Below are 26,980 nucleotides of genomic sequence, written 5' to 3'. Positions count from 1 at the left end.
TATTTATATTTCACATAGCTATAACTCAAATGTACCTGCACTTTCCTATGGTTTCAAGTTTAACTGTGAACATTTTCTAACACTGTTGCAAAGTCATCTGAATTCTCATTTTTAACAATGTATAATACTTCATTCCCCTACTTAGGTTGACAGCCTAAAGAGATTAGGTTGTACTCCATTTCCTGTTATAAATAGGAACAGATTCAGGTTTTGTGGGACTTGAAATTTATACAATTTTGAGAGATGTTTTCAGAAAAGGAATACAGAACCATTTTAGTTTTGCAAACCATGAAGGCTCCCCCTGCCCCCTGCGAGGGTTTGGAAGGGGCCTGTGAATGTGAGGCATCCTGAAAGTTAGTTTTCATCAGCCTCATGGTGATCCACTTCCAGTTATAAATAATCTTGCAATAAGCATTTTGAGCATGTGATTTTTTTTCCTCTTCTATTATTTTCCAAGGAATCCAAGTTTTTATGACACCATTCACCTTGAAGAAGTTGGGAAAGGAAATGATCATTTATTGAGCACCTATTATATATTGAGCAGTTTATATATGTTATTTAATTTAATCCTTACTAGAAGCCTGAAGGAGGTATGATCCCTACTTTACGGTTGAGAAAACTGAGGTACAGTGCATTTAAATATCTTGCCCAAAGTCACACATCTTGTATCTGGTGGGGTTTGGATCCTTACTGTCTCAGTCCAAAGCTCATGCCTTCTCTTCTCCACTACATCATGGTCTCTTCACAGCCTCACGGGCTTCACAGTAATATTTTCTAGGCTGTTGCTAAAAAACCTCGTTCTCAGTTATCTGTTTCGAGGAGGCTAGGAGACAAAACTTGCAGTCTTTTTTTCCCCCAAAATTTTATTAATTTATTTGAGAGAGAGAGAGACAGGCAGAGATAGTGAGAGAGTGCATGAGTGGGGAGTAGAGGGAGAAGCAGACTTGTGCTGAGCAGGGACTTTGAGATCATGACCCGAGCTGAAGGCAGACGCTTAACCCACCAAGCCACACAGGTGTCCCAAAACTTGCAGTCTTGACAAGGTTCTTGAAAGAAGGTGGTTTAAATCAGTGGTGGTTAGACTTTCTCAGATGAATCTAGGAAAAAGTGATTTGACTACTTCTGCCCTCTGTCTGCTAACAGACACGTGTCACCTTGGTTCAGCACTCATTCCTTGAAAGAAGCATTATCTGAAGTCGAAAGACTTGGGCTAGGTTCGAGTCCTGCTATTCACTACTGGCGTGGCCTTGGTTAGTCATTATAAGTAAGAAAACCTGCCTCACTCCCGGCTAGTTTTGAGTATCCAGTGTGATGATGTATGTGCAATCACCTAGTGAACTCCCATGTTACTGAGGGACCGTAGTGCCCCTTATCTGAGGTTTTGCTTTCCGCAGTTTCATTTACCCATGGTCAACCACAGTTGGGAAGTAGATGATTCCCCTTCTGCCTATTGTCAAAAGATCAATAGTAGCCTAAGACGACCTCACAGTGCCGCATCATTTCACCTCGCTTCATCTCTCGTGGATACATTTTTATCATTTCATATCATCAGAAGAAGTGTGAGTACAGTACAAGAAGATAGTTTGAGAGATCACAGTCACGCAACTTCTATTATAGTATATTGTTGTAATTGTTCTATTTTATTGTGAATTACTGTTGTTAATCTCTTACTATACTATTTATAGTTGCTTACTATACTAATTTATAAATTAAACTTTATTTTGGGTCCATATGTCTGGGTAAATACAGTGTATCCAGGGTTGGGTACAATTCATGGTTGCAGGCATTCACTGGGAGTCTTGGAGGCACCCCCTTAAAGGTAGGGGGCCTGCTGTATTAGTAATATTGTGGGAGTTGTTCCACTCTCCCCGCCCATGTGCCTCCAGGTAGGGGCCTGTGACAGCTGGACGGAATGCATCTGATGGCTCCCATTATGGTTAACTCTGGCTGGAGTCCCTTCCTAGGCTGAAGCTGCCACTTCTTTTCAGGGGTATGTATGGGCTGTTAGCAGAGGCTGTGCAAAACCAGTCTAAGATTCTGGTGAATCTCTTCCTCCTCAAGCTGCGAGCCGATAAAAAATGCCAAACACTTAGCAATAATCGCAACTTGTAAAATCCCAAACATAGTCCTTACCAGCTGTCCCTTTGCTCTGTTTTAGGCGCTGACACATTTATCTCGGCATTTCACCGGCAGGTATAAGAAATCGGTAGTCCCTGTTGGACTAAGGCTGGGGACAGTCTGTAATTCTGCAAAGCCAGGAGAGAAAGACAAATCTCCGCTTTGAGTTGGCGTTTGAACATCCTTTCGCTGTATCACGTTTACAGCTGGGGTTAGCAGCATTCGTCTTTATTTTCCCTAAAGGAAAAAAGCTGAAGCCCGTCCCCAAGCCCGAAGATTGAGCTCACGGCCCCGCGTCACGACCGCGCGGCTCCCCGAGCACGGCCCGCAGCCCCGCCGGCGGCCCGCCGCCTCCCACAGCCCCTGCCCAGGTGTCAGTCAGCGAGCGCCCGGACCTCCACCTGGCTCGGCCGGCAGCGACCGCACAAAGAGCGGAGCAGGCGGCGGCCCCGCCGAGCCGCAGAAAGTAGTCCCGACCAGGCCCGGCCGATGTTGTTCGACGTCGCTTCACGCCCTCCGCGGGGAGGGCCGCCGCGGCCGGCCCAGGAAAGAATCCCATAGGAATGCGCCGGCGGGAGGCCTTTTGCCTCCAGCTCTGCTCCGCTTGTCTGGCGGATCTCCCGGGGTCTCCACGAGGAGGCCGCGCGTGCGGCCCCCCACTTTCTTTCGTGGCTGAACGGGAGGCGGCGCCGAGGGAGGGGCTCGCCCGCGCGCAGGGAGACCTTCGCGGCGACCCGTGGCGGCGGCGGCGGCGGCGGCGGGCCCGCGGTATCCCTGCGCCGCTGCGTGAGAGGAAGAGGCTGAATGAGGAGCTGCGCGGGGGAAGCGGGGCGCCGGGGGAGGAGGCGGCGGCATGGAAGCAGACGCTGGCGTCGCGCGAGCCCCCGGCAGAGCGGCGCGGTAGAGAGGGCGGCGGCGGCGACGGCGCGCGCGGAGCCCTGACGTGCCCCTTTCTTTCTTCTCTCTCTGGAAAGCTGGGAAGCATGAGCGTGCAGACCTGCCGCTGCGGCGGCCGCTCCGGCTCCTCGCCTCCCCCTCTTCTGGCCGCCCCTCGCCGGTGAGAGAAGAGAACGCGAGAAGGGAAGATGGGGGCCGTCCTGAGGAGCCTCCTGGCCTGCAGTTTCTGTGCGCTCCTGAGAGGTGGGAAGGGGGGAACGCGAAAGTTGGTGGGATTTTGGGGGGGGGAGGTGGCCTTGTTTTGTGTGTGATTGGGGGAAGGGGGAGGGAGGGAGGAGAAGGGGAAGAGGAGCCAGGAGAGGCCTGGTCGTGGGGAAGGAGAGAGAAAGGGGCCCGGGAGAAGGGGCTGTGCGCTCCGCCTGGCCACCATGCAGACCCCTTCCCAGGGTTCCGGACCTTCCCTGGACATATCGGAGCCTCAGTCCGGGCTGCTGGTCTGGGTGAACCCCTGGAGCCCCGTTCTGTCGCAGTGACTGAGGGACCGTGCGTCTCTTTCTGCCTGGAGTCCTCCGGGAGAAGGGTCTTTGTATGCATTTTGGCTTTTAAAATGTTTGAGCCCAAGATGCCTTACCGTTGGTCTCCCCTCTCGAAGCCCCCACCTTTTCCGTGTCTTGTACGTGAACTTTTCGAGCCTTCTTACTGTTTTCCCAGGCCTCGTTACTACTAGTGATTGGCTTCCTTTGGGGGTAGAATGATCCTGGGTGAGGGCACAGTTGGAAAGTGACTTCGGGGTTATAGGTCCGAGCGTTTCAGCATTGGGATTCTTCTGAGCCTCAGCCCATAATAGACAACGTTGCCGTTGTAACCCCTGGTATTCGGGACTTGTCCCTATTTTCGGAGCATGCAAGTGTACAGTTGGCACTAATAGGAAAGTCATCCTTGTGTGAAGAGGCGCCTGTCCTGGGACCCAAGTTATCATTTGCTGCGCTCCCCTGGGGACAGCTTGCACTTTGGTAAATAACATGGGCTAGTCTAGATAACTTGCCCAGAGAATCGCCTACATTCGATGGCCCTGTGGTTTTTTTGAATTGGCCTGTAAAGCTGTCACATACGCTGTGACTTTTATTTTGTGACAGTTCACTGGGGTTTTTTGATTGGCCCGCAAGATTTCAACAGCTCTTCTCAAACTTATCAGTGTTGAACTGCTGATGAGTCTTGTGCTCTTGAGCATTTTACCAGCAGAGGAATTTAAGTACGGATCGATGCTATTAGCTCTGGCTATGGTTTGGTTAAAATTCTCATTTGTGTTCGTGGTAAATTCTTTTCAGGTATAAGACCTTTTGAGTCGATGGAGATTTTTAACTCTTAATTTAACAAGCTAAACTTTGGTAAGCCTCCAGAACTTGGTAAAGTTTACAGGGCACGATAGTAACTCGGGATCTTGCACAAATGAGCCCAGTGTTGCCATTTCTGTGTGTGTATATTTATTTTGGACGAATGCAATTGACTTTTTTTTTTTGGAGGAGGAATTTTATTTTACTCTTCTGCAGGATTATTGCTAGCATGTTATATCTACTTATACTTAATAATTATGACTCACTCTAAGCATATTCCAAACCATTTTCATATGTAACCCTTTAAAGATAGCTTACTTAATTTTCTTGGCAGAGAATTTAATGCAGTGTTGTGTCTTTGAGAGGTTTAATAAGTGTATGTTGATTTCATTATAGTATACTCTTCGTTGAAAGGGATTTTGCTAGAACTGTGAGAATCATATTTGATATAAGGATATGCACATTTTTTAGGACAGGAAATTAGGAGAATTAAATGTGAGAGTCAGCTGATTGGTTAAAGTCTTGGGGAGGTATAAGTCTATAACCTGGGATACTTCTGGTTGCCCAGTTGTATTTCTCTGAGGGTAAGAGTGTGATATAAATGCCATTTGTTTATTTTAACACCAAATTTGAGCCTAGAGTTGGGTTTGTTCCTTCCTGGAGTTTAGAAAAGTTGCACTTGGAGTATTAATTTGAAGTATGGTGTTATGTAACAAGACCTAAAAGAGTTAATGGTTTAAACAGCCTCATTTCTGGTATCAAAGTTTGCATAAGTGGACCTCTCATTTTAAATGTAGCATCTAATGATATAAGATGGTCTTTGAATTTAACATTACTTAAATGTGAGTACATAGTATTTGAACTAAGAAGGTATTTTGATGTGAAAGATTTCTTTCATACTGTAGATTCTTTTCATTCTTCTGTCATTCTCTGTTAATAATGGTGGCATTAGTTAACCTTGGAGTCTAAGAAAAATGTGATTAATTTGTTGCATTAAAATAATTTTTTTTTCACAGAATGGGTATTAACATTGAAAATTTAACATTGGGATGGTGGGATTATGAGAGTTTGAGAGACCTTTTGTGCTGTAGTGCTGTTAAATCAACATCTGAAAGCCAAAGAATTACTTGCTGTCATCATCTGGGCATCCCTGTCCCTACCATGGGAGGACAAAGTGTAATGGAAAGATTTGGGGATTTCGACACTAAAATCTTGGGTTCAAAGTCTGTGCTTCTCTACTTAATAACTGTGATTCTAGTCTAGTCATTTTCTCTGGGCTTCAGTACCTTACCTCTAAAATGTAGGTAGTAATACTGATCTGATTTACATGTGTAATGGGCACATTAAATGAAATGATCAATATCAGTGATTTGCTAACATTACTTTTGTTATAATTTTGTATTGTGGACATACCCTCAAATGGTAGGAATTTGAGATTTAATTTGTATAAAATTTACAAATTATTACAAGTAGAAGAGATCCTGATCATTTTGGTCTAACAGCTTGAGTTGCAAGGGGGGTTTCTCAGATTCAGAAAGATTATGATTTGATTAAGCTCCTATAACTAATTAATGGTAGAGGAATATTAGGGATTTATTGGTAGGAATTTATTAATGGTAAGGATTTATTGTTTGTTCTTTTAACCCACTGAGCCACCCAGGTGCCCCAAGTGTTCATTCTTTTAGCAAATATGTTTGGAATACCTACTGGGTATTAGGTTCTGATATTATAGTGGTGAGGGAAATAGACATGTCCCTGTTCTAATAGGTCTAACAATCTGGGTTGTCTTCCTAACTATTCTTTTAGTTTCATCTAGGTATTGATTAGAAAAGATTATATCTCTGATTTTTCTAGAGGGAATATTTTTATAAGAATATAAATTTTGGAATACCATTGTGCATATGATCTGCAGATACTTTGTCTCAGCTTGAGGAGGCTTTGTTGTTTCATAAACATTTTCTGCTACTTAGTTTTTTAAAAAGTATATTAGTTTTGGTGGGATGGTGAGAAATACTGTACAGACAAGCCACCGTGTTTTCCATCTTACCTTTTGTAGAAGTGGTCCTTGGGAAAGCTTTTTCTTTAATATCAAATGTAAAATCTCAAGGAGGTAGAATGAATTTTGGAGTGGGCATCAGGAGAATTAGATTCTGGTTCTAAGTTTGTCGTTAACTGTCTGTGTTATAACTTTGGTTAAGTCATTTAATCTCTGTACACCTTATTTGCATGAGGATGATGAATCCTTCTTTTGGAGATCCTTAATTTACATTAACATGTTAAGGGCTCTGAGAGAATGTGAAGTAGAGAGACCAATTTTAATTTTGTTTAACCCACGGTTTCCCAAACTTGATTTTTTTTTTTAAAGTTTTGTTTATTTATTTATTTGAGAGAGAGAGAGAGTGAGAGAGAAGTGAAGTACTTACAATGAGTATGGGTTTGATCATTGGGACCTTTGTCTTCAGAAATTATTTCTGAAATGTCTTTTTGAAGTTATAGAAATAGATATGAAAAAAATCTAAGTTCTTGTTTTTCTGCTGGAAAAGTGCTCAGTTCACCACCACCCCATTTCTGTGTATTGTCTTACATAGAGCCCTGTCTCAGTTGAACTTTTTTACCAAATGCCTATTAGATTAATAGGATAGAAGGGGTATTAGCAATTACCTGACCCAAATTCTTCATTTTTATAAAGTAGAAAGGTGAATGGATAACTTAAGGTTAGGGTGCTGGTACTTTGGACAGTAATTTCACATGTAGTGCTTTTTGTATGCACCTAATTTTACCTTGGCCTTTAAGTTTTGGAAATGATACCAGTCATTTTTAATAGAGGAAAATAAATGCCATTGTTGTTTTGGAGTTTGCAATTGGTGGTTTGTCATAATACTGTTAAATAAAAACCAGTCTGGATTTAGGTAAGGAGAGACTTTTCAAAATGATTATTAAAAAAGGAGAATGCTCTGACTGAAAGATCTGCAAGTGTCTCAAAATCAAACACACAAAAAAACTTTTATAGAGAAGGTTAACCAGGTCCAGCAGGAACTTTGTATGGGAGTGAGTGAGGGAGGGTAGGCTAGGTAAGCAGATTACATGATCAGGATAGCTTAACTGGATTTGTTTTCCCCCTGTGGTCAGCTGATACTTGGAATGCCCTGTTAAGGAGGAAGTCCTGCACTACTTGCTTAATCTTAGGGCAAGCCAAAGTTTAGGAGCTTGTGGGAAAGAAGAAAAGCTTGACTAAAGTTTGGTCAAGCCAAATCAGTGGATAAGTAATGAACAGCGTGAGCACATGGTCAGTTCTTCTGTTTAAAACAAAATTTTTCACTATTAGGGATATGTTTTAGTCAGTGAAGGCTTCTAGCTTTTTGCTATAACAAAAATATTATAGACTGGATGGCTTATAAACAACAGAAATTTATCTCTCACAGTTACGGAGCCTTGAAGTCCCAAGATCAAAGGCGCCAGCATGGATGGTTTCTGGTGAGGATCCTCTCTGGGTTGCAGACTGCTGACCTCTCTCTGAATCCTCACAGGATAGATAGGGAGAGAGGAAATAAGCTCTTGGCTCTTGAAAGGGTACCTAATCCCATTCGTGTGGACTTCACCCTCATGGTCCCCCCCCACACTCATGACCTCATGTAAGAAGGGCTAATAACTCCCCAAAGGCCTCACCTCCTGATACCTTCACATAGTGGGGGTAGGGTTTCAAGAGGAATTTTGGGGGGCACATTTAGTCCCTCACAAGGTAGAATAAAAGTCATTGTGAAGTTGATATCATTATATTTGACCTGATTATTTCTGTAGGTATAGGCCTTGTGAGTTGGCCTTGCTGAACGTTATTTTTTTTTTAAAGATTTTATTTATTTATTTGTCAGAGAGAGATCACAAGTAGGCAGAGAGGCAGGCAGAGAGAGAGGGAGTGGGAGGGGGAGGAAGCAGTCTCCCCGCCAGGCAGAGAGCCCCAAGTGGGGCTCGATCCCAGGACCCTGGGTTCATGACCTGAGTGAAAGGCAGAGGCTTTAACCTACTGAGCCATCCACGTGCCCCTTGCTGAATGTTTTTATAAGGAATCTTAGATTGGACTTGAAGAAAAAATTATTATTAAAGTATAGTTGACATGCAGTGTTATAACATGCCATGTTATGTTTGAAACATAACATGCCATGTTCTGTTTCAGGTGTACATTATATAGTGATTTGACAGTTCTGTACATTACTCAGTGCTCATTATGACAAGTGCAGACGTCCTCTGTTGCTGTACAGTGTTAGTTACTGGTTGTATTCCCTGTGCTGTACTTATCACCTCTGTGACTTATTTATTTTGTAAGTGGGAGTTTGTACCTCTTAATTTCTTTCATTTTTTCCCCATCTCTTCCCCCATCGTCAATTTGGCAACCATCAACTTGTTCTTTGTATTTAATAGTCTGGTTTTTTAAATTGGTTTTGTTTTTTAGATTCCACATATAAGTGAAATCATATGGTATGTGTCTTTGACTTACTTCATTTACCATAATACCCTCTAGGCTCATCTGTGTTGTCACAGATAGCAAGATTTCATTATTTTTTATGATAGAGAAATAGTCCATTGTATATGTGTGTGCATGCACGCTTCATCTTCATTCATCTATTGATAGATACTTGTGTTGCTTCCTTATTTTGGCTATTATAAATTATGCTATAGAAACAAAAGCGTACATCTATCTCTTCAAATTATTTTTGTTTGTTTTCTTTGGGTAGATACCCAGTAGTGGAATTACTGGATCATATAGTATTTCTATTTTTAATTTTTTGAGGAACATCTCTGCTGTTTTACAGTGGTTACACCTGTTTACATTCCCACAAAAAGTGCATGATCTTCCTTTTTTTCCACATTCTTGCCAACACGTGTTGTTTCTTGTCTTTCATTTATTTATTTATTTGACAGAGAGAGAGAAATCACAAGTAGGCAGAAGTAGGCAGAGAGGCAGGCAGATGGAGAGGGAGAAGTAGGCTCCCTGAGCCTGATGTGGGGCTTGATCCCAGGACCCCGGGATCATGACCTGAGCTGAAGGCAGAGGCTTAACCCGCTGAGCCACCCAGGCGCCCCTGTTTCTTGTCTTTTTAATATTAGTCATTTTCACTGGTGCAAGGTGACTATCTCATTGTGGTTTTGATTTTCATTTCTCTGATGATTAATGATGTTGAGCATTGTTTCATGTGTCTCTTGGCCATCTGTGTCTTCTCTGGAAAAATATCTCTTCAGGTCCTCTGCTCATTTTTTAATCAGATTGTTATTTTGGTATGGAACTGTATAAGTTTGTTATGTTTGGAATATTAATCCCCTATCAGATAAATGATTTGGAAATATCTTCTCCCATTTAGTAGGTTGCCTTTTTGTTTTGTTGATGGTTTCCTTTGCTGTGCAAAAGTGCTTTATTTTGTTGTATACTCAATAGTTTATTTTGGATTTCACATTTTTTGAAAGATTTATTTGAGAAAGAGAGACAGACAGTTCTCTTTCCTCCTTGAGAGAAACCCAATCAGACTCTACACTGAGCAAGTAGCCTACTCGGGGTTTGATCTCATGACCCTGAGATCGCAGACTGAGCAGAAACCAAGAGTTGGATGCTTAACCAACTGTATCTCCCAGGTGCCCCTGGATTTCAGTTTTATAAAAACCTCTTGAAGCCAAGGAAGCAAAATCAAGAATTCACTATCAGGTTTCACAGGTAGTACCTGTAGATTCTGGTGAATTCTTGAGGTTCTCAAACATATCCCAGAGCTTCTGGGCCTGGAAGTGATCTTGCTTACCTCACCTGTGAGGCTGGGAACTCCAGGCCAGGTACCAGTATAGTTTTCCTCAGAGAACTGTGAGCACTGGCTTCATGAGGTCAGCCTTAGCTCCTTAAAACTATCTGGTCATATTTAATTAAATGAGCACTGCTTTCAAATATGGCAATCTAGTCAAAGCCTCAGTTGCATAAGCAATGTTTGTTTCCACCTAGGGGACAGACTCTTATTGAACCTGTGCTAATATTTATATTGCTGTGAAAATAAGAATACACAATAAAAGTTTTTGAATGATGGAAGAGTTAGGCAGGGAGGAAAAAAAGTTTTATTTCTGTTTTTAAAAGCATAGTCTGCTTTAAGTCATTAATAAGTTATAGATAACATAAAAGAAAAAAGAAAAGAGTCCTTTATATCCAAAAAAAGGAACATTAAAGCATCAGCAATATCTCAAATAAAATTCGTAAACATCCTTCATTGGTTTGTTCTATTAATTCTTGTTCTGCTAGATTTTGGGTTAGTAGTCTTAGGAATCTGCTTCTCCACTAGCTTTTTGGAAATCCTGACTTAGTCCATTGGTATGGTCTCAGAGTTATTTAAGGGATGCCATTAGAAGCCCAAGACTATACTTGGTATAGTCCTTTTTCAACAGACCTTTTTGTTGTTGTTGAAGATGAGCACTCTAGCTTATAGCTGATTTGCAAGCACTTTCAGAGAAGCATCAGATAGAACAAAAAACTTACTGTAGATGACAGAAGACTTAAAATGTGGCGATTAACTTGATAATTTAAATTAATTAACTAGTTAATTTTTAAATTAAGTTATCTCCATGCCCAGTGTGGGGCTCAAACTCATGATCCTGAGATCAAGAGTGAGCTGCTCTACCAACTGAGCCAGGCAGGTGTCCCACTCTGGTAATTTTAAAAGTGAAAGATCTGATGAGAGTGTGTTATAAAATATAATGCTAGTAATGAGGAAATTTGGTTGTTTTGTGGCATGCAAACCAAAGTCAGGTCAATCCAAAAAAGTTTTAAACAAAATATCTGTAAGCATAATAATTAACGTTATTTTAAAGAAGAATAGCTATTACATCTAATTTATGTATGTACGTGTATATGATCTTTGCAGAGACTGAAACTGTAAAATATATAATAATCCTGAGCCACATGTGCCATCAAACATATAGTTAGAGGACATCAAGAATATATCAAGATTAGGAAGGGGTGGTGGTGGAACAGGGTGGGAAGGGAACTAAACCAAAAAGAATATATCAAGATTATTAAGTAGAATTTTTTAGTAAGTCTAGAATAAGTCCTAAACATTTGTATAATAAAACTCCATAAGTAAGTGATGAGAATTCTGATTGAGAAACACTGGCCTGTCTGGTAGAATATAGTGTATTAGATATACTGTACATGACCAAGTTAACATAAAACTATATAACTGAAGTTATCAGTGATGATACAATAATATTGTTATCTAATATTAAACAAAACAGCACCAGGACTCCTGATAAATAGAAACATACGGATGGTGAGAGTATTGATAAATTTCTAGACTTCATATAACTTCTGAAATAATAATAATATATTTTAACTTATATAGATTTAACCTAGCAAATGTAAGCATCACTTCTGATTTTGAAGTGCTTCCCATGCAAATCATAACATTTGGTCAAGTAAAACTAATTATTATTATTATTTTTTTAGAAGATTTTATTTATTTATTTGAGAGAGTACAAGTTGCGGGGAGGAGGGAGAAGCCGACTCCCCACTGAACAGGGAGCCCACTGCATGGCTCGATCCCAGGGCCCTCGGATCATGACCTGAATTAAAAGCAGATGTTTAACCAACTGAGCCACCCAGGCACCCCAATCTAATTATTTTTAATACCTCTCTTTACAAGGTGAAAGAAGAAATTCGTTGTGAATTCCCAGGAAACCTTTGGGAAATTTCAAAAGATAGTCATAGGGGCATCATTTAGGATTTGATCTTGAAAAGGTGGAATGTCAGAAGTTGTCAGGAGAGTTAGAGATTTGAACACTTGGTTAAATAGGATCATGGGCCAGGGAGAAGAAATACTTGGCTACTTATTTTACCAAAGTGTCAAAAAAATTTTACTTAAAGTAAACATAAGAAGGAACATGATGAACCATAGCTCTTTCAAAAGTGAGAAGACTTTGTCTTTTTTTAAATAGTCAAGATATGATAAAGTCAGTTTCAAGCATAGGAAGTTCTGATAAGATGCAGTGTTTTTGCCTTCTAGGGAGATTACTCAGAAGGTAAAGAAAAAACTTTTATAACCTTTATTCACTTAAAATTTATTTATTTATTTTAGAGAGTGAGCACAAATGGGAGAGGGAGAGAGAATCTCAAGCCGACTCCACATGGAGCCTGGTGTGGGCTCCATCTCAAAACCCTGACATCATGACCTGAGCCAAAACCGGGAGCGGAGATGTAACTGACTGCACCACCCAGGTGCCCCTTATAAACCTCTTTATCAAGAGTAGACCAGTGACTCAAGAAAAATCTGTCATTTTAATAGAAGATCAAATTTTCACTTTGTGCAAGTAACTGTATTTGATATAAAGCACTTTTCAAAACTCTTACAAAATAAATATATCAGATCTTAGCCAGCTTTGACCACAACAAAAATTTCTTTTTCATAAACTTTTTATAATGTTTTATAAACATTCATGTTTTATCCTGCATTTTGCTCTTTCTATTCTGGAACAGTTAGTCATTTTATTTTGGGGACTTCTTTTTTTTTTCTTAATAAAAACACATTCTGCATACCCCTATACAAAGTTGTTCTTTTCTGTCACTATTTCTCCTGGTAGAGTCTCATTTAAATATTAGATTATGGCTTAAAAGTACTGCTCTTTTAGGGGTGCCTGGGTGGCTCAGTGGGTTAAAGCCTCTGCCTTCGGCTCAGATCGTGATCCCAAGGTCCTGGGATCGAGTCCCATGTCGGGCTCTCTGCTCAGCAGTGAGCCTGCCCCCCCACCCCCACCTGCTTGTGATCTCTGCCTGTCAAGTAAAAAAAGAAAAAAAGTACTGCTCTTTTACAGAGGAAATGGGAGTTGCATAACTGAACTGTCATGAACCATCATCTTGCAGTAGACTGGCAGAGCTTATGAATATACATCTTAACAACTTTTTATAGCCATATACTTCTCAATATGGCAAAAATGAATATGCCTATAAATAAATTCAAATATGTGTATAGCTGCTTGGTACCATAAAAGTAAGAGAAAAAAACCCTTATAAACCTGAAATGCTTGTGGTTTATCATTCTTTTTAAAAAAAAAATTCTTTTAAAGATTTTATTTATTTGAGAGAGAGAATGAGAGAGAAAGAACATGAGAGGGGAGAGGGTCAGAGGGAGAAGCTGACTTCCACTGAACAGGGAGCCAGATGTAGGACTCTATTCCGGGACTCCAGGATCATGACCTGTGCTGAAGGCAGTCACTTAACCTACTGAGCCACCCAGGCCCCCTATTCTGTTTTAATTAGAAATGACTTTGGTATTTAATAAACATCCATGAATTAATTTACCATAGTTTTTTTTTTTAAGATTTTATTTATGTATTTGAGAGAGCATGCACAAGTGGAGAGGAGAGGCAGTGGGAAAGGAAGAGGGAGAAACAGGCTTCCCACTGAGCAGGAACCTGATGTGGGGTTCAGTCCCAGGGTCCTGGGATCATGACCTGAACTAAAGGCAGACACTTAACTGACCGAGCCATGTAGGCACCCAGCTCTTAGGTTTTAAGTAACTGAAGGGTTTTGGAAACTATTTTCAAGTTGGCTTAATACAAAACATGGTTACTGCTGAAATGTTTATCAGAATAGTGATTCAACTTGGCTAAATACAAATGTAGATGTAATTCTAGTTTATTCTGTCAGTAAACCTGTAAAAGTTTAGGAAGAACATAGCCAGATTGAATAAAAATGTATGTTTATCTTAATTTCATGTTGATAACTCAGAAGACATAGCTATTTTTATTGAACCAACAATATTGAACTATTCTCATTTGCTAAAGGTTTACTTAAATGTTTGTTACTTTGCGGTCTTAAGGTACTTGGTTTAGTTTCTATTAAAAAAACAAAAAACAAAAAATAAAAAACTTTTCAAAGTGGAAGTTTAATTTCCTTAATTTCTGGAAATCTTAGGAATATTTAATTTATATGAATCATTACTTACTTTCAAGCTAATTAGAATAGAACTCTTTTTTTTTTTTTTTAAAGATTTTATTTATTTGTCAGAGAGAGGGAGAGAGAGTGAGCACAGGCAGACAGAATGGCAGGCAGGGACAGAGGGAGAAGCAGGCTCCCTGCCGAGCAAGGAGCCCGATGTGGAACTCGATCCCAGGATGCTGGGATCATGACCTCAGCTGAAGGCAGCTGCTTAACCAACTGAGCCACCCAGGCGTCCCTAGAATAGAACTCTTTTAAGGGGTTTTATAATCTAAAGTTATAATTGGTAATACCATCTGGAGGTAGAAAAAATATTTTATATACCTATAACACATGTTACATTAAAAACATACAGTATTGTAATAGCATTCTGTAGTGACAGGTATAACTACACTTGTGGTGAGCATAGCATAATAAATAGATTTTTGGAATTATGTTGTTCACCTGAAACTAATGTAACATTGTGTGTCAGCTGTACTTTAATTTGCTTACTCTACATAAATAAAATAAAAAAAAATACTACAAAGGATTCATTGAAAACTACTATTGCCCGCTAAGCTTATTTCAGGTTTGACATGATACAGACTACATGAGAGGTGGCTGAAAGTTTTAGGCACCCAGACATGGGGAAGTAGATGTTGGTGGTTTGAGTCCAGCTTTGGACTCAGACCTGGGATTGAGTTTTTTTTCTCTGCATCATAAACTTAATAATTGCTGGTCTTGAGTCAGGTAGTCAATATCTCTGAGTCTTGATTCTTCATCTGTAAAATTGGCATAATGATACAACCTTCCTTAGAGGGTCCTTTTAAAAATTAAATGAGACACTGTATATAAAGCACTAAGGATGCTGCTATCATTGTCATCATTATTTGCATAATTGTTTTGTATTCTGTTGGTATTTTTGGCATCATTCTGGAAGAGTAGAGTTGTGGTTATGGTAAGGCACTGTGGGTAAATGTCAGAGTGAGCAGTTCTTTTAAGAAAATATGGAACCCAGAAGAAATCTAGTTTCTTCACTTACTGGCTTTGTGACGTGACCATGGATAGATAGGTCATTTCTTTGCGTCTTTGTTTTCTTAATTACCAGTAAAGAAGGGACACCTGATCCAAAACCCTCACAGGGAAGTCATGAAACCAAATGGAATCATACATGTTAAACTGTTCTTAAAAATATAAAAATACTATATGTAAATGTTACAAAGATTAAACGTTAGCGAAGTTTTGGTGGGTGTGTCTCCCAAATGGGGCCCTATCAACAGGCTACTTGAGTGCCATTGCTCACATTTTGATTAATATTGATTATTAACTTGACCATATCATTATAAGAAGAACATTTATTTTAAGCGTACCGTGTGAAAGACATGGTGACCTACTTTCCCCTCCATACTTCTAGTATTGGAGGCAGGGAACACGGCTTCAGCACCAACAGTATCCTGTCTAGATATGGGACTTTGGAGAGGTCAGTTGACCTCTCTAGACATCTGTGCTCATTTCCACAGTAAGGAATTGAGAGTAGTCTCTCTCTAAGCAGTTCACTGACACCCATGTGTACCCTGGTTTAAGTGATCACTCTCTTGTATGGAGTGCTGCAAGTCCTAAGTGATTTGTCTAATTTTGCTGCCTCTCCAGCTTCTTCCTCCACATCTGTTTCACCTTACTGGTCAATCTTTTCCAGTGGTCATCTTTAGTACCTTTTCCTGTTGCCCTTGAGATAAAGACAAGCCCTTTTCTTAGGCCTCTAGACCTGTCCTGGTCTGCCCTGCTTGCCTCTTCAGCTAAAAACAGTTGCAGCAAACATCTATCTATCTATATATCTATCTAAACACACAAACAGACACAAATAAATAGCCTATAGCTTCAGTTTGGAAGTTTCAGCCCACTGGTAGTTTATATAAAAGCTCTCATTGTTCCTTTATATTTTTACCATGGTTGTGTTTCTGGTAGATGGGGCAAGTTGAGGTTACCTGCTCAGTCAGTATGAGGACTGAAGTGTCTCCACCAGTATTTGTGGAGGAAATCTTTTAAGACTTTCTTTCCCTCATGTGTAATCTTATGGAGACTGTGTACCAAATTTTGGGTGAGAGACTAAAGACCAAGGGCTATCTGGGTGTCTAGATAGCTCAGAGCTCATCTGAGCAGATAAAAGATCCAGGCTGCTTCCAAGTTTTTTTTTTTTCTTTCTTTCTTTCTTTCCTTCCTTCTTTCTTTCTTTCTTTCTTTCTTTGAGTGCAGGAGAGCGTGTATACGCAAGTGGTAGGGGAGGAGCAGAGGGAAAGGGAGAGAGAAGCTTAAGCAAGTTTCATGCCTAGTGTGGAACCCACCACAGGGCTTTTTCTAATGACCATGAAATCATGACGTGAGTTGAAATTAAGAGTTAGACACTTAAATGACTGAGCCACCCAAGTGCCCCTCCAATTCATATTTTTAACTCAGGTCCCTGAGAGCCCCTTATGAGTTTCTAGTAGGGAAAAGGGAGGTTAATGCTCAGGTGACTATAGGGAGTTGAGGGTTTGGAGTAGGAAGGGAAAGGTCTGATAGGGTAGATAGAGGGTTGGAGGAGATTGGGGTACTAAAGGAGGATGGATGAAGGATTCAAGGAAACTGACAGAAAGGTTGAGGGTGGTAAAAAGGACGAAGGAAGAACAGAGGGTGATGGGAAAGGAGAGGTTTTAGCTGAACCAGTTTGGGGAGGTGCCAGGTTTTGCAAGGAGGATACTGAAGTTCTAAATTGTCTCTAGTAAAGTTTTGACATTTAAAAAAATTTTTTGGTAAGATTTTATTTATTTATTTGCCAGAGAGTAAAGTTTTGCCATTTTTGAAGACACTGAGCTGAATTAGTGCTATAATGGAAGCATGTAGTCAGTGGGGGAGGAGGGAGGGTGCTCAACAGAATGAGTTTCTTATGGGATTAAATGATTAAATCATAAATAAGAATTCAGAGGGGGGCGCCTGGGTTTAGCCTCTGCCTTTAGCTCAGGTTGTGATCTTGGGGTCCTGGGATTGAGCCCCGCATCGGGCTCCCTGCTCAGTGGGGAGCCTGCTTCTCCCTCTCTCTCTGCCTGCCTCTCTGCCTACTTGTGATTTCTGTCTGTCAAATAAACAAATAAACTCTTTAAAAAAAAAAAGAATTCAGAGGAACTGGGAAAGAGTACAAGTGTACATTGCGGATACTGTGGGTTTGCTTCCAGACCACCATAGTTAAGTGACTGTTGCAACAAAGGAAGTCAAATGAATTTTTTAGTTTCCTGTTTTATATAAGAGTTATGTTTACACTGTACTATATAGTCTTTTAAGTGTGCATTAGCATTATGTCTAAAAAAAACACATATATGCCTAGATTTTAAAAGTATAGCTAAGAAATGCTGATCATATTCTGAGCTTTCATCAAGATGTAATCTTTTTGCTCGTGGAGGGTCCTGATGTTGATGGCTGCTGACTTACCAGGTTGGTGGTTGCTGAAGGTTGTGGTGGCTGTGTTAATTTCTTAAAGTTGAAGTTTGTTGCATTGATTGACTCTTCCTTTCATGAACGATTTCTCTATACCATGTGATGCCATTTGATAGCATTTTACCTATAGTACAATTTCTTTAAAAACTGAAGTCAGTCTGGGTGCCTGGGTGGCTCAGTCGCTAAGTGTCTCAGGTCATGATCTCTGTGTCCTGGGATAGAGCCCTGGCTTCCTGCTCAGCGGGAAGCCTGCTTCTCCCTCTCCCACTCCCCCTGCTTGTGTTCATTCTCTTGCTGTCTCTTTCTCTTTCTGTCAAATAAATAAATCTTAAAAAATTCTAGTCACACCTCTCAAACCCTGATGGTACTTTATCAGCTCAGTTGACGTAATATTCTAAATCCTTTGTTGTCATTTCTACAGTCTTCACAGCATCTTCACCAGGAGTGGATTCCATCTCAAGAAACCACTTTCTTTGCTCATTTGTAAGAAGTAACTCCTCAGCTGTTCAGATTTTTTTAATTGGATGAGATTGTAGCAATTCAGTCACATCTTTAGGTTTTACTTCTCATTCTCATTTCTGTCACATCTGCAGTTACTTTCTCTGTTGAGATCTTGAACCTCTAAAAGTCATCCATAAGGGTTGGAATCCAAACTCTTGTTAATGTTAATATTTTTTTATCTCTTTCCATGATTCATGAATATTCTTAATGGCATCTAGAATGGTGAATCCTTTCCAGAAGGTTTTCAGTTTACTTTGCCCAGATTCATCAGAGGAATCACTGTCTACAATAAGACTTGGACATTGAAACTACTCCTTGCTCTGTGGGCTACAGAATGGATGTTGTGTTAGCAGGCATGAAAACAGCATTAATCTTGATGGACATCTCCATCAGACCTCTTGGGTGACCAGGTGAATTGTCAAAAAGCAGTAATATTTTGAAAGGCTTTTTTTTTTTTTTTTTTGAGAAGTGGGTCTCAACAGTGGGCTTAAAACATTCAGTAAACCCTGTTGTAAACAGATATGTTGTCACCCAAGCTTTGCTTTTCCATTTACAGAGCAGGCAGAGTAAATCTAGTATAATTCTTAAACACCCTAGGATTTTCAGAATGGTGAATGAGCATTAGCTTCAACTTAGAGTCACCTAACAAGAGAGTCAGTCTATCTTTTGATGATTTGAAGCCAGGAATTGACTTCTCTCCAGCTATAGAAGTTCTAGATTGCATCTCTTCCTAATATAAGGTTGTTTTGTTTTTGTTGAAAATCTATTGTTTAGAGTAGCCACCTTCCTTAATTATCTTAGCTACATTTTTTGCATAACTTGGTTCTGCTTCTATATTAGTACTTGCTGCTTTACTTTACATTTTTTTTTTTTGTTACAGAGATGGCTTCTTTCTTTAAATCTCACGAACCAACCTCTGCTAACTTCAAACTTTTCTACAGCTTCCACACCTCTCTCAGCCTTCATAGAATTGAAGAGAATTTGGGCCTTGCTCTGGGTTAGGCTTTGACTTAAGGGAATGTTGTGGCTGGTTTGATCTATATAGACCACTGAAACTTTTTCTATATCATCAATAAGGCTGTCATGCTTTCTTATCATTTTTATCTTGACTGGAGTAGCACTTTTAATTTCCTTCAAGAGCTTTCCCTTTTTTTTTTTTTTTAAAGATTTTATTTATATATTTGACAGAGAGAGATTACAAGTAGGCAGAGAGGCAGGCAGAGAGAGAGAGAGGAGGAAGCAGGCTCCCTGCAGAGCAGAGAGCCCGATGCGGGACCCGATCCCAGGACCCTGAGATCATGACCTGAGCCGAAGGCAGCGGCTTAACCCACTGAGCCACCCAGGCGCCCCAAGAGCTTACCCTTTGCACTCCGTGGCTAACTGTTCAAGAGGCCTAGCTTTCAGCCTCTCTCAGCTTTTGATATGCCTTCCTCACTAAGTGTAATCACTTCAAGCTTTTGATTTAAAGTGAGGAATCTGTGACTTTCACTTGAACACTTAGGGGCCATTGAAGGGTTATTCATTGGCCTCATTTCAGTATTGCTGTGTCTCAGGAAGTACAGGGGCCTGAGGAGAGGGAGAGAGGGGAATGTCTAGTTGGTGGCGCATTCAGAACACAGAAAACACTTACCAATTTTGTTTTTCTTATATGGCTGCAGTTTGTGGTGTCCTAAAATAATTAGAGGGGTAACATTGAAGATCACTGATCAAAGATTATCACAACAAATAAAATTATAATGAAAATGTTAGAAATATTGGGAGAATTACCATAATGTGAAATACGTACATGAAGTGAGCAAATGCTGTTGGAAAAATAGCACTAATAGACTTGCTTGATGCAGAGTTGCCACAGACCTTTAATTTGTAAAAAAATGCAGTATTTGGGAGGTGCAGTAAAGTGAAGTGTGAAAGAATGAGGTGTGCCTATATTCCCTTGTGATGAGCCAAGGAAATTCCCACTGTAATCTCCACAGGAGGAGTCAAGGGATAATAGAATAGCTGGGAATATTCCTACTCAGGAGTCAGGGCGTGATTCTCAAAGAGCCAAAGAAAAAAGTTTCTTCACTGGAAAATATCAAAGTACCATGTTGCAACAGACTAGATATCTGGAGCACTGGTTCAGGAGCTGACCTTAAGGAAAGAGACTTGAATCTTTGGAAAAGAAAGGAATTTAAATATCATTATCAAAGTGGGGGTTGTGTGTGTCCACTGGTGAAGTCCAGCCCTCATCCAAGTCATGTCAACATACAGATATCAAAAATAAATCCCTACTTAGGGAGATTATTCAAAAAGATTATTGTAATAGGTAGAATATTGTGACCACAAGATATATAGGTGTCTCAAGAGCAAGCACAAAAAGACTTTGCTCTGGAGGTGAATAGTGCCAGGAGGAACTTTTTGGGAGAGTGGAATGAGCTGGTGGGAGTTAAGAGATGACATGGCCACGGTAGTTTAACAGGACGTGTTTTTTTCTTGTGGTCACCTTATACTCAGAATGAGTCCTTAAGAGAGGGTGTTCTGTGTTTTGCTTAAGCTGAGAGTTAGCTAAAAAGTTCAGAGGTCTGTGGGGAGGAGATAAGCTTTACTGAACTTTGAACAAGTCAATAGGTCAGTAATGGGCATTTGTGAACTCTTGGCCAGAATTAATGTAAAATCCTTTTGGGTTTATGACAAATATATTGTTAAATCAGGTTCTGCAGCATTCCTTTTGGATATTAGGAGATATATTTACCGTATCACTGTCAGGCAGTGAACTCTTGCTATGTACTGGGGATAAACTTAGTTATATTGCTCCTGTTCCCAAAGGGCAGAGATCCCAGTTGAAGTAGAAAATGCTAATATCAGAAAAGTGGGAAAGACTGTAAGAACTCAAAGAAGGAAAGCTGAAGCAATTGGGAAGATTCATGGAATAGATAAGATTTGAATCGGCCTTGAAGAGTTTGCCTGCTGGGATAATGAAAGGGAGGTATGGAGTGGGCGGGAAAATGAATATGCTATAGTAATGTAGTATGATGTCCTCACAGTCAGTCTGTTCAAAACCAGCTTGTATGATGCAGAGGCTATAAAATTAAGTTAGAGTCTTAGGTAGAAGTCACCTGGTGGTGTCCTGAAATATTGAGACTTTTTATGTTAGGCAAAGGAAATCAGAAAGCTTTTTGAGTTGGATCAAGTAGAATTACTAAAAGTGGAAAATGGTGGGAGAGTGTTGAGATCACTTACTATTAAGGTAGTTTAGGCATGAGGTCATGAAGGTCTAGAGTAGGATAGTGGTTCTGAAAATGGAAAAGAGGCAGATTTAAGGGCATGCTAAAGAAGAGTCAGCGGGACAGTATTTGACAGACTGGGGAAAGGGGAGGTGTCAAAGAGGGTGTCCACTGAGTACCCATAATATTAGGAAAATGGTACCACTGACTTTTGAAGATATATTTATGTATATGTATACATAAATCACACACACATTTGTGTATGTATGTGTGTAGTTTTTGGGAGGTTGTGGGGGAGGTGATGAATTTAATGTATGGAAGAGATGGCCAACAAGATGTTACAGGTGCAGTACTGACGGTTAGGCTGGAAATGATGATGATTTGATAATTATCTGAATAGAGTTGCTTTATTGACTAGGTGAACTTGCAGATTTTCTCTTTTGTTCTTTACGTTTCTGGAACAACAGACAATCTTGGGCATACTCATATTTGAGAAGTGGGAGGAAGATTTGAAACTAAAAAGCAGATGAAGCATGACCAGAAAAACGAGTAAATGTAGTATAAGGAGACTTTTATGTAGGTAGGGTTATGGTCTATTGTTGCTAAATAGAGGTCAAAAATAAGGACTGAGAAAAGGCCACTGGATTTGCTTCTGGAGACTTGGCGAGAGCAGTTTTAGGTGAGTGATGGGTGGGAAATTAGTCTAAGTTAGACTAAGATGGCAGTATGAAGTGTATTTAATATTGTAAGATTTTGTGGCTAGGAGAAATCTAATTCTCTTGGTGGTAACAAGGTTAGGGTTATTCGAAATTTTTTTGATAGCAGGCATCTGGCAGGAGCCATTGAAGACACAAGAAATAGGGAATAATCCATAGAGCAAAGTTGCAGAGAGGAAAAGAGAGACTGAATCAAAAGTATTGCTTCAACCATAAAAAGGAGAAAAGGTAACTTGTCATTTGTGACTGAAGACAAGATAAAGGAGGATGGGTGGGATATATAGAAATCTTTGAGAAGTTCAAATTAAGATGTTGGGGTTATATGACATTTACCTTGCTTCCTGTCTCACTGAGATTATTTTAGGAGATGATCTGAGATGGAAGGATTCAAGGCATGGAATTTTTCTTTAGGAAAGCAGAAAAAGTTTAGAAAGGCTACTAGAGAAAGTTTGGTAGGAAGTTAAAAAAGGAAAATGAGGATTCCTAAGCATCTATGCAGGTTCCACTAAAGGGATATGTTGGCAGATATTTGGATTATCTGACTATTAGGAAGTTAGAAGGTAAGCTCTTTGGAATGGAAGTTAATGGAATGCATGGCATATATGCTACAACTGTGTGTGTGTGTGTGTGTGTGTATGTATCCATTGTATTTCTTTCATAGATTAAAACAATATTACCAATCAAATTATACCTTCCAGATATCTCATTTAACGTATTGTTGAATAGATATTCGTTGTAATATTGTAGGAAGTATTCAAATATCAGAAGGGTGGTTAGACAGAGTAAATCCTGGATTTCCTTTTAATAGTTGGTAGGTTCACACAGTGTTCTTTATTTTTTTGATAAGATTCTAAAGTAATCTCCACACCCAACATGGGACTCCAGACTCACAAAACCAAGATCAAGAGTTACATGCTCGGGCGCCTGGGTGGCTCAGTGGGTTAAGCCGCTGCCTTCGGCTCAGGTCATGATCTCAGGGTCCTGGGATCGAGTCCCGCATCGGGCTCTCTGCTCAGCAGGGAGCCTGCTTCCTCCTCTCTCTCTGCCTGCCTCTCTGCCTACTTGTGATCTCTTTCTGTCAAATAAATAAATAAAATCTTTTAAAAAAAAAAAGAGTTACATGCTCTACTGATTGAGGTGGGTAGGCGGCCCTACGAATAGACCTTTAGAAATCTTAATTATAAATAGTACTGCTCAGTTAAAAGAAGTTAACTCATGAGAGGAGTCAAGATGGCAGAGAAGTAGCAGGCTGAGACTACTTCAGCTAGCAGGAGATCAGCTAGAGAGCTTATCTAAAGATTGCAAACACCTGCAAATCCATCGGCAGATCGAAGAGAAGAAGAACAGCAATTCTAGAAACCGAGAAACAACCACTTTCTGAAAGGTAGGACTGGCGGAGAAGTGAATCCAAAGCGACGGGAAGATAGACCCCGGGGGGAGGGGCCGGCTCCCGGCAAGCGGCGGAGCGGCGGAGCAGCGGAGCACAAAATCGGGACTTTTAAAAGTCTGTTCCGCTGAGGGACATCGCTCCAGAGGCTAAACCGGGGCAAAGCCCACACGGGGTCAGTGTGGCCTCAGGTCCTGCCGGGTCACAGAAGGATCGGGGGTGTCTGAGTGTTGCAGAGCTTGCGGTATTGGAGCGAGAAAGCCGGCTGCAGAGACAGAGCCGACAGTGAGCTCGCAGCTCGGGGTTACCTTGAACCGGCCGCAGGCTCGGTGAGCTCTGAGCATGGCCGGTGGTCAGGCAGACGGGAATTACTGGGCGCTGTTCTCTGAGGGCGCACTGAGGAGTGGGGCCCCGGGCTCTCGGCTCCTCCGGGCCGGAGGCCAGGAGGCCGCCATTTGTATTCCCGTCCTCCAGAACTCTACGGAAAGTGCTCAGGGAACAAAAGCTCCTGAAATCAAACCCGAGCGGATTACTCAGCCCGGTCCCTGGTAAGGACGGTGCAATTCTGCCTGGGGCAAAGACACTTGAGATCACTACACCAGGCCCCTCCCCCAGAAGATCAACAAGAAATCCAGCCAAGACCAAGTTCACCTACCAAGGAGTGCGGTTTCAATACCAAGGAGAGCAGCAGAATTCCAGAGGAGGAGAAAGCAAAGCACGGAACTCATGGCTTTCTCCCTGTGATTTTTTAGTCTTGCAGTTAAAGTAATTTTTTTCTTTTTCATTTTTTTCTCTACTTTTGCTAAATTTTTTTTTAACTTTTACCCTTTTCATTTTCAACTTTTTTAACTAGTTTATCTAATATATATATTTTTTCTTTTTCATACTTTTCTTTCTTTGTTTTCTTTTAATTCCTTTTTTTTTTTTCTTTCTTTCTTTTTTTTTTGAACCTCTTTTTATCCCCTTTCTCTCCCCTCACGATTTGGGATCTCTTCTGATTTGGTTAAAGTATATTTTCCTGGGGTTGTTGCCACTCTTTTAGTATTTTACTTGCTCCTTCATATACTCTTATCTGGACAAAATGACAAGGCGGAAAAATTCACCACAAAAAAAAGAACAAGAGGCAGTACCAAAGGCTAGGGACCTAATCAATACAGACATTGGCAATATGTCAGATCTAGAATTCAGAATGACAATTCTCAAGGTTCTAGCCGGGCTTGAAAAAGGCATGGAAGATATTAGAGAAACCCTCTCGGGAGATATAAAAGCCCTTTCTGGAGAAATAAAAGAACTAAAATCTAACCAAGTTGAAATCAAAAAAGCTATTAATGAGGTGCAATCAAAAATGGAGGCCCTCACTGCTAGGATAAATGAGGCAGAAGAAAGAATTAGTGATCTAGAAGACCAAATGACAGAGAATAAAGAAGCTGAGCAAAAGAGGGACAAAGAGCTACTGGACCACGAGGGCAGAATTTGAGAGATAAGTGACACCATAAGACGAAACAACATTAGAATAATTGGGATTCCAGAAGAAGAAGAAAGAGAGAGGGGAGCAGAAGGTATACTGGAGAGAATTATTGGGGAGAATTTCCCCAATATGGCAAAGGGAACAAGCATCAAAATTCAGGAGGTTCAGAGAACGCCCCTCAAAATCAATAAGAATAGGCCCACACCACGTCACCTAATAGTAAAATTTACAAGTCTTAGTGACAAAGAGAAAATCCTGAAAGCAGCCCGGGAAAAGAAGTCTGTAACATACAATGGTAAAAATATTAGATTGGCAGCTGACTTATCCACAGAGACCTGGCAGGCCAGAAAGAGCTGGCATGATATTTTCAGAGCACTAAATGAGAAAAACATGCAGCCAAGAATACTATATCCAGCTAGGCTATCATTGAAAATAGAAGGAGAGATTAAAAGCTTCCAGGACAAACAAAAACTGAAAGAATTTGCAAACACCAAACCAGCTCTACAGGAAATATTGAAAGGGGTCCTCTAAGCAAAGAGAGAGCCTACAAGTGGTAGATCAGAAAGGAACAGAAACAATATACAGTAATAGTCACCTTACAGGCAATCCAATGGCACTAAATTCATATCTCTCAATAATTACCCTGAACGTTAATGGGCTAAATGCCCCAATCAAAAGACACAGGGTATCAGAATGGATAAAAAAACAAAACCCATCTATATGTTGCCTCCAAGAAACTCATTTTAAGCCCGAAGACACCTCCAGATTTAAAGTGAGGGGATGGAAAAGAATTTACCATGCTAATGGACATCAGAAGAAGGCAGGAGTGGCAATCCTTATATCAGATCAATTAGATTTTAAGCCAAAGACTATAATAAGAGATGAGGAAGGACACTATACTCAAAGGGTCTATCGAACAAGAAGATCTAACAATTTTAAAAATCTATGCCCCCAACGTGGGAGCAGCCAACTATATAAACCAATTAATAACAAAATCAAAGAAACACATCAACAATAATACAATAATAGTAGGGGACATTAACACTCCCCTCACTGAAATGGACAGATCATCCAAGCAAAAGATCAGCAAGGAAATAAGGGCCTTAAACGACACACTGGACCAGATGGACATCACAGATATATTCAGAACATTTCATCCCAAAGCAACAGAATATACATTCTTCTCTAGTGTACATGGAACATTCTCCAGAATAGATCACATCCTTGGTCCTAAATCAGGACTCAACCGGTATCAAAAGATTGGGATCATTCCCTGCATATTTTCAGACCACAATGCTCTGAAGCTAGAACTCAACCACAAGAGGAAGTTTGGAAAGAACCCAAATACATGGAGACTAAACAGCATCCTTCTAAGGAATGAATGGGTCAACCGGGAAATTAAAGAAGAATTGAAAAAAATCATGGAAACAAATGATAATGAAAACACAACGGTTCAAAATCTGTGGGACGCAACAAAGGCAGTCCTGAGAGGAAAATATATAGCGGTACAAGCCTTTCTCAAGAAACAAGAAAGGTCTCAGGTACACAACCTAACCCTACACCTAAAGGAGCTGGAAAAAGAACAAGAAAGAAACCCTAAGCCCGGCAGGAGAAGAGAAATCATAAAGATCAGAGCAGAAATCAATGAAATAGAAACCAAAAAAACAATAGAACAAATCAACGAAACTAGGAGCTGGTTCTTTGAAAGAATTAATAAAATTGATAAACCCCTGGCCAGACTTATCAAAAAGAAAAGAGAAAGGACCCAAATAAAATCATGAATGAAAGAGGAGAGATTACAACTAACACCAAAGAAATACAAACAATTATAAGAACATACTATGAACAACTCTACGCCAACAAATTTGACAATTTGGAAGAAATGGATGCATTCCTAGAAACATATAAACTACCACAACTGAACCAGGAAGAAATAGAAAGCCTGAACAGACCC

General features: G+C 40.4%; 1 protein-coding gene across 1 annotated transcript in view; it reads left to right on the top strand.

Annotated features, from left to right (window-relative positions):
- Window positions 1-3,036: 3,036 nt before the first annotated feature.
- Window positions 3,037-26,980, top strand: part of LRP6 (LDL receptor related protein 6) — a 179,493-nt gene continuing 155,549 nt past the window's right edge. Inside the window, exon 1 of the mRNA XM_044227959.1 lies at window positions 3,037-3,258. Coding sequence (XP_044083894.1) covers window positions 3,204-3,258 — 55 coding nt within the window. The 5' untranslated portion in view covers window positions 3,037-3,203. The remainder of the gene's footprint in view (window positions 3,259-26,980) is intronic.

This window comes from Neovison vison, chromosome 12 (genome assembly GCF_020171115.1).
Source record: "Neovison vison isolate M4711 chromosome 12, ASM_NN_V1, whole genome shotgun sequence".
Classification (NCBI taxonomy): domain Eukaryota; kingdom Metazoa; phylum Chordata; class Mammalia; order Carnivora; family Mustelidae; genus Neogale; species Neogale vison.
The sequence above is the reverse complement of the archived record's forward strand: the minus strand, read 5'-3'. Positions and strand labels throughout refer to the sequence as shown.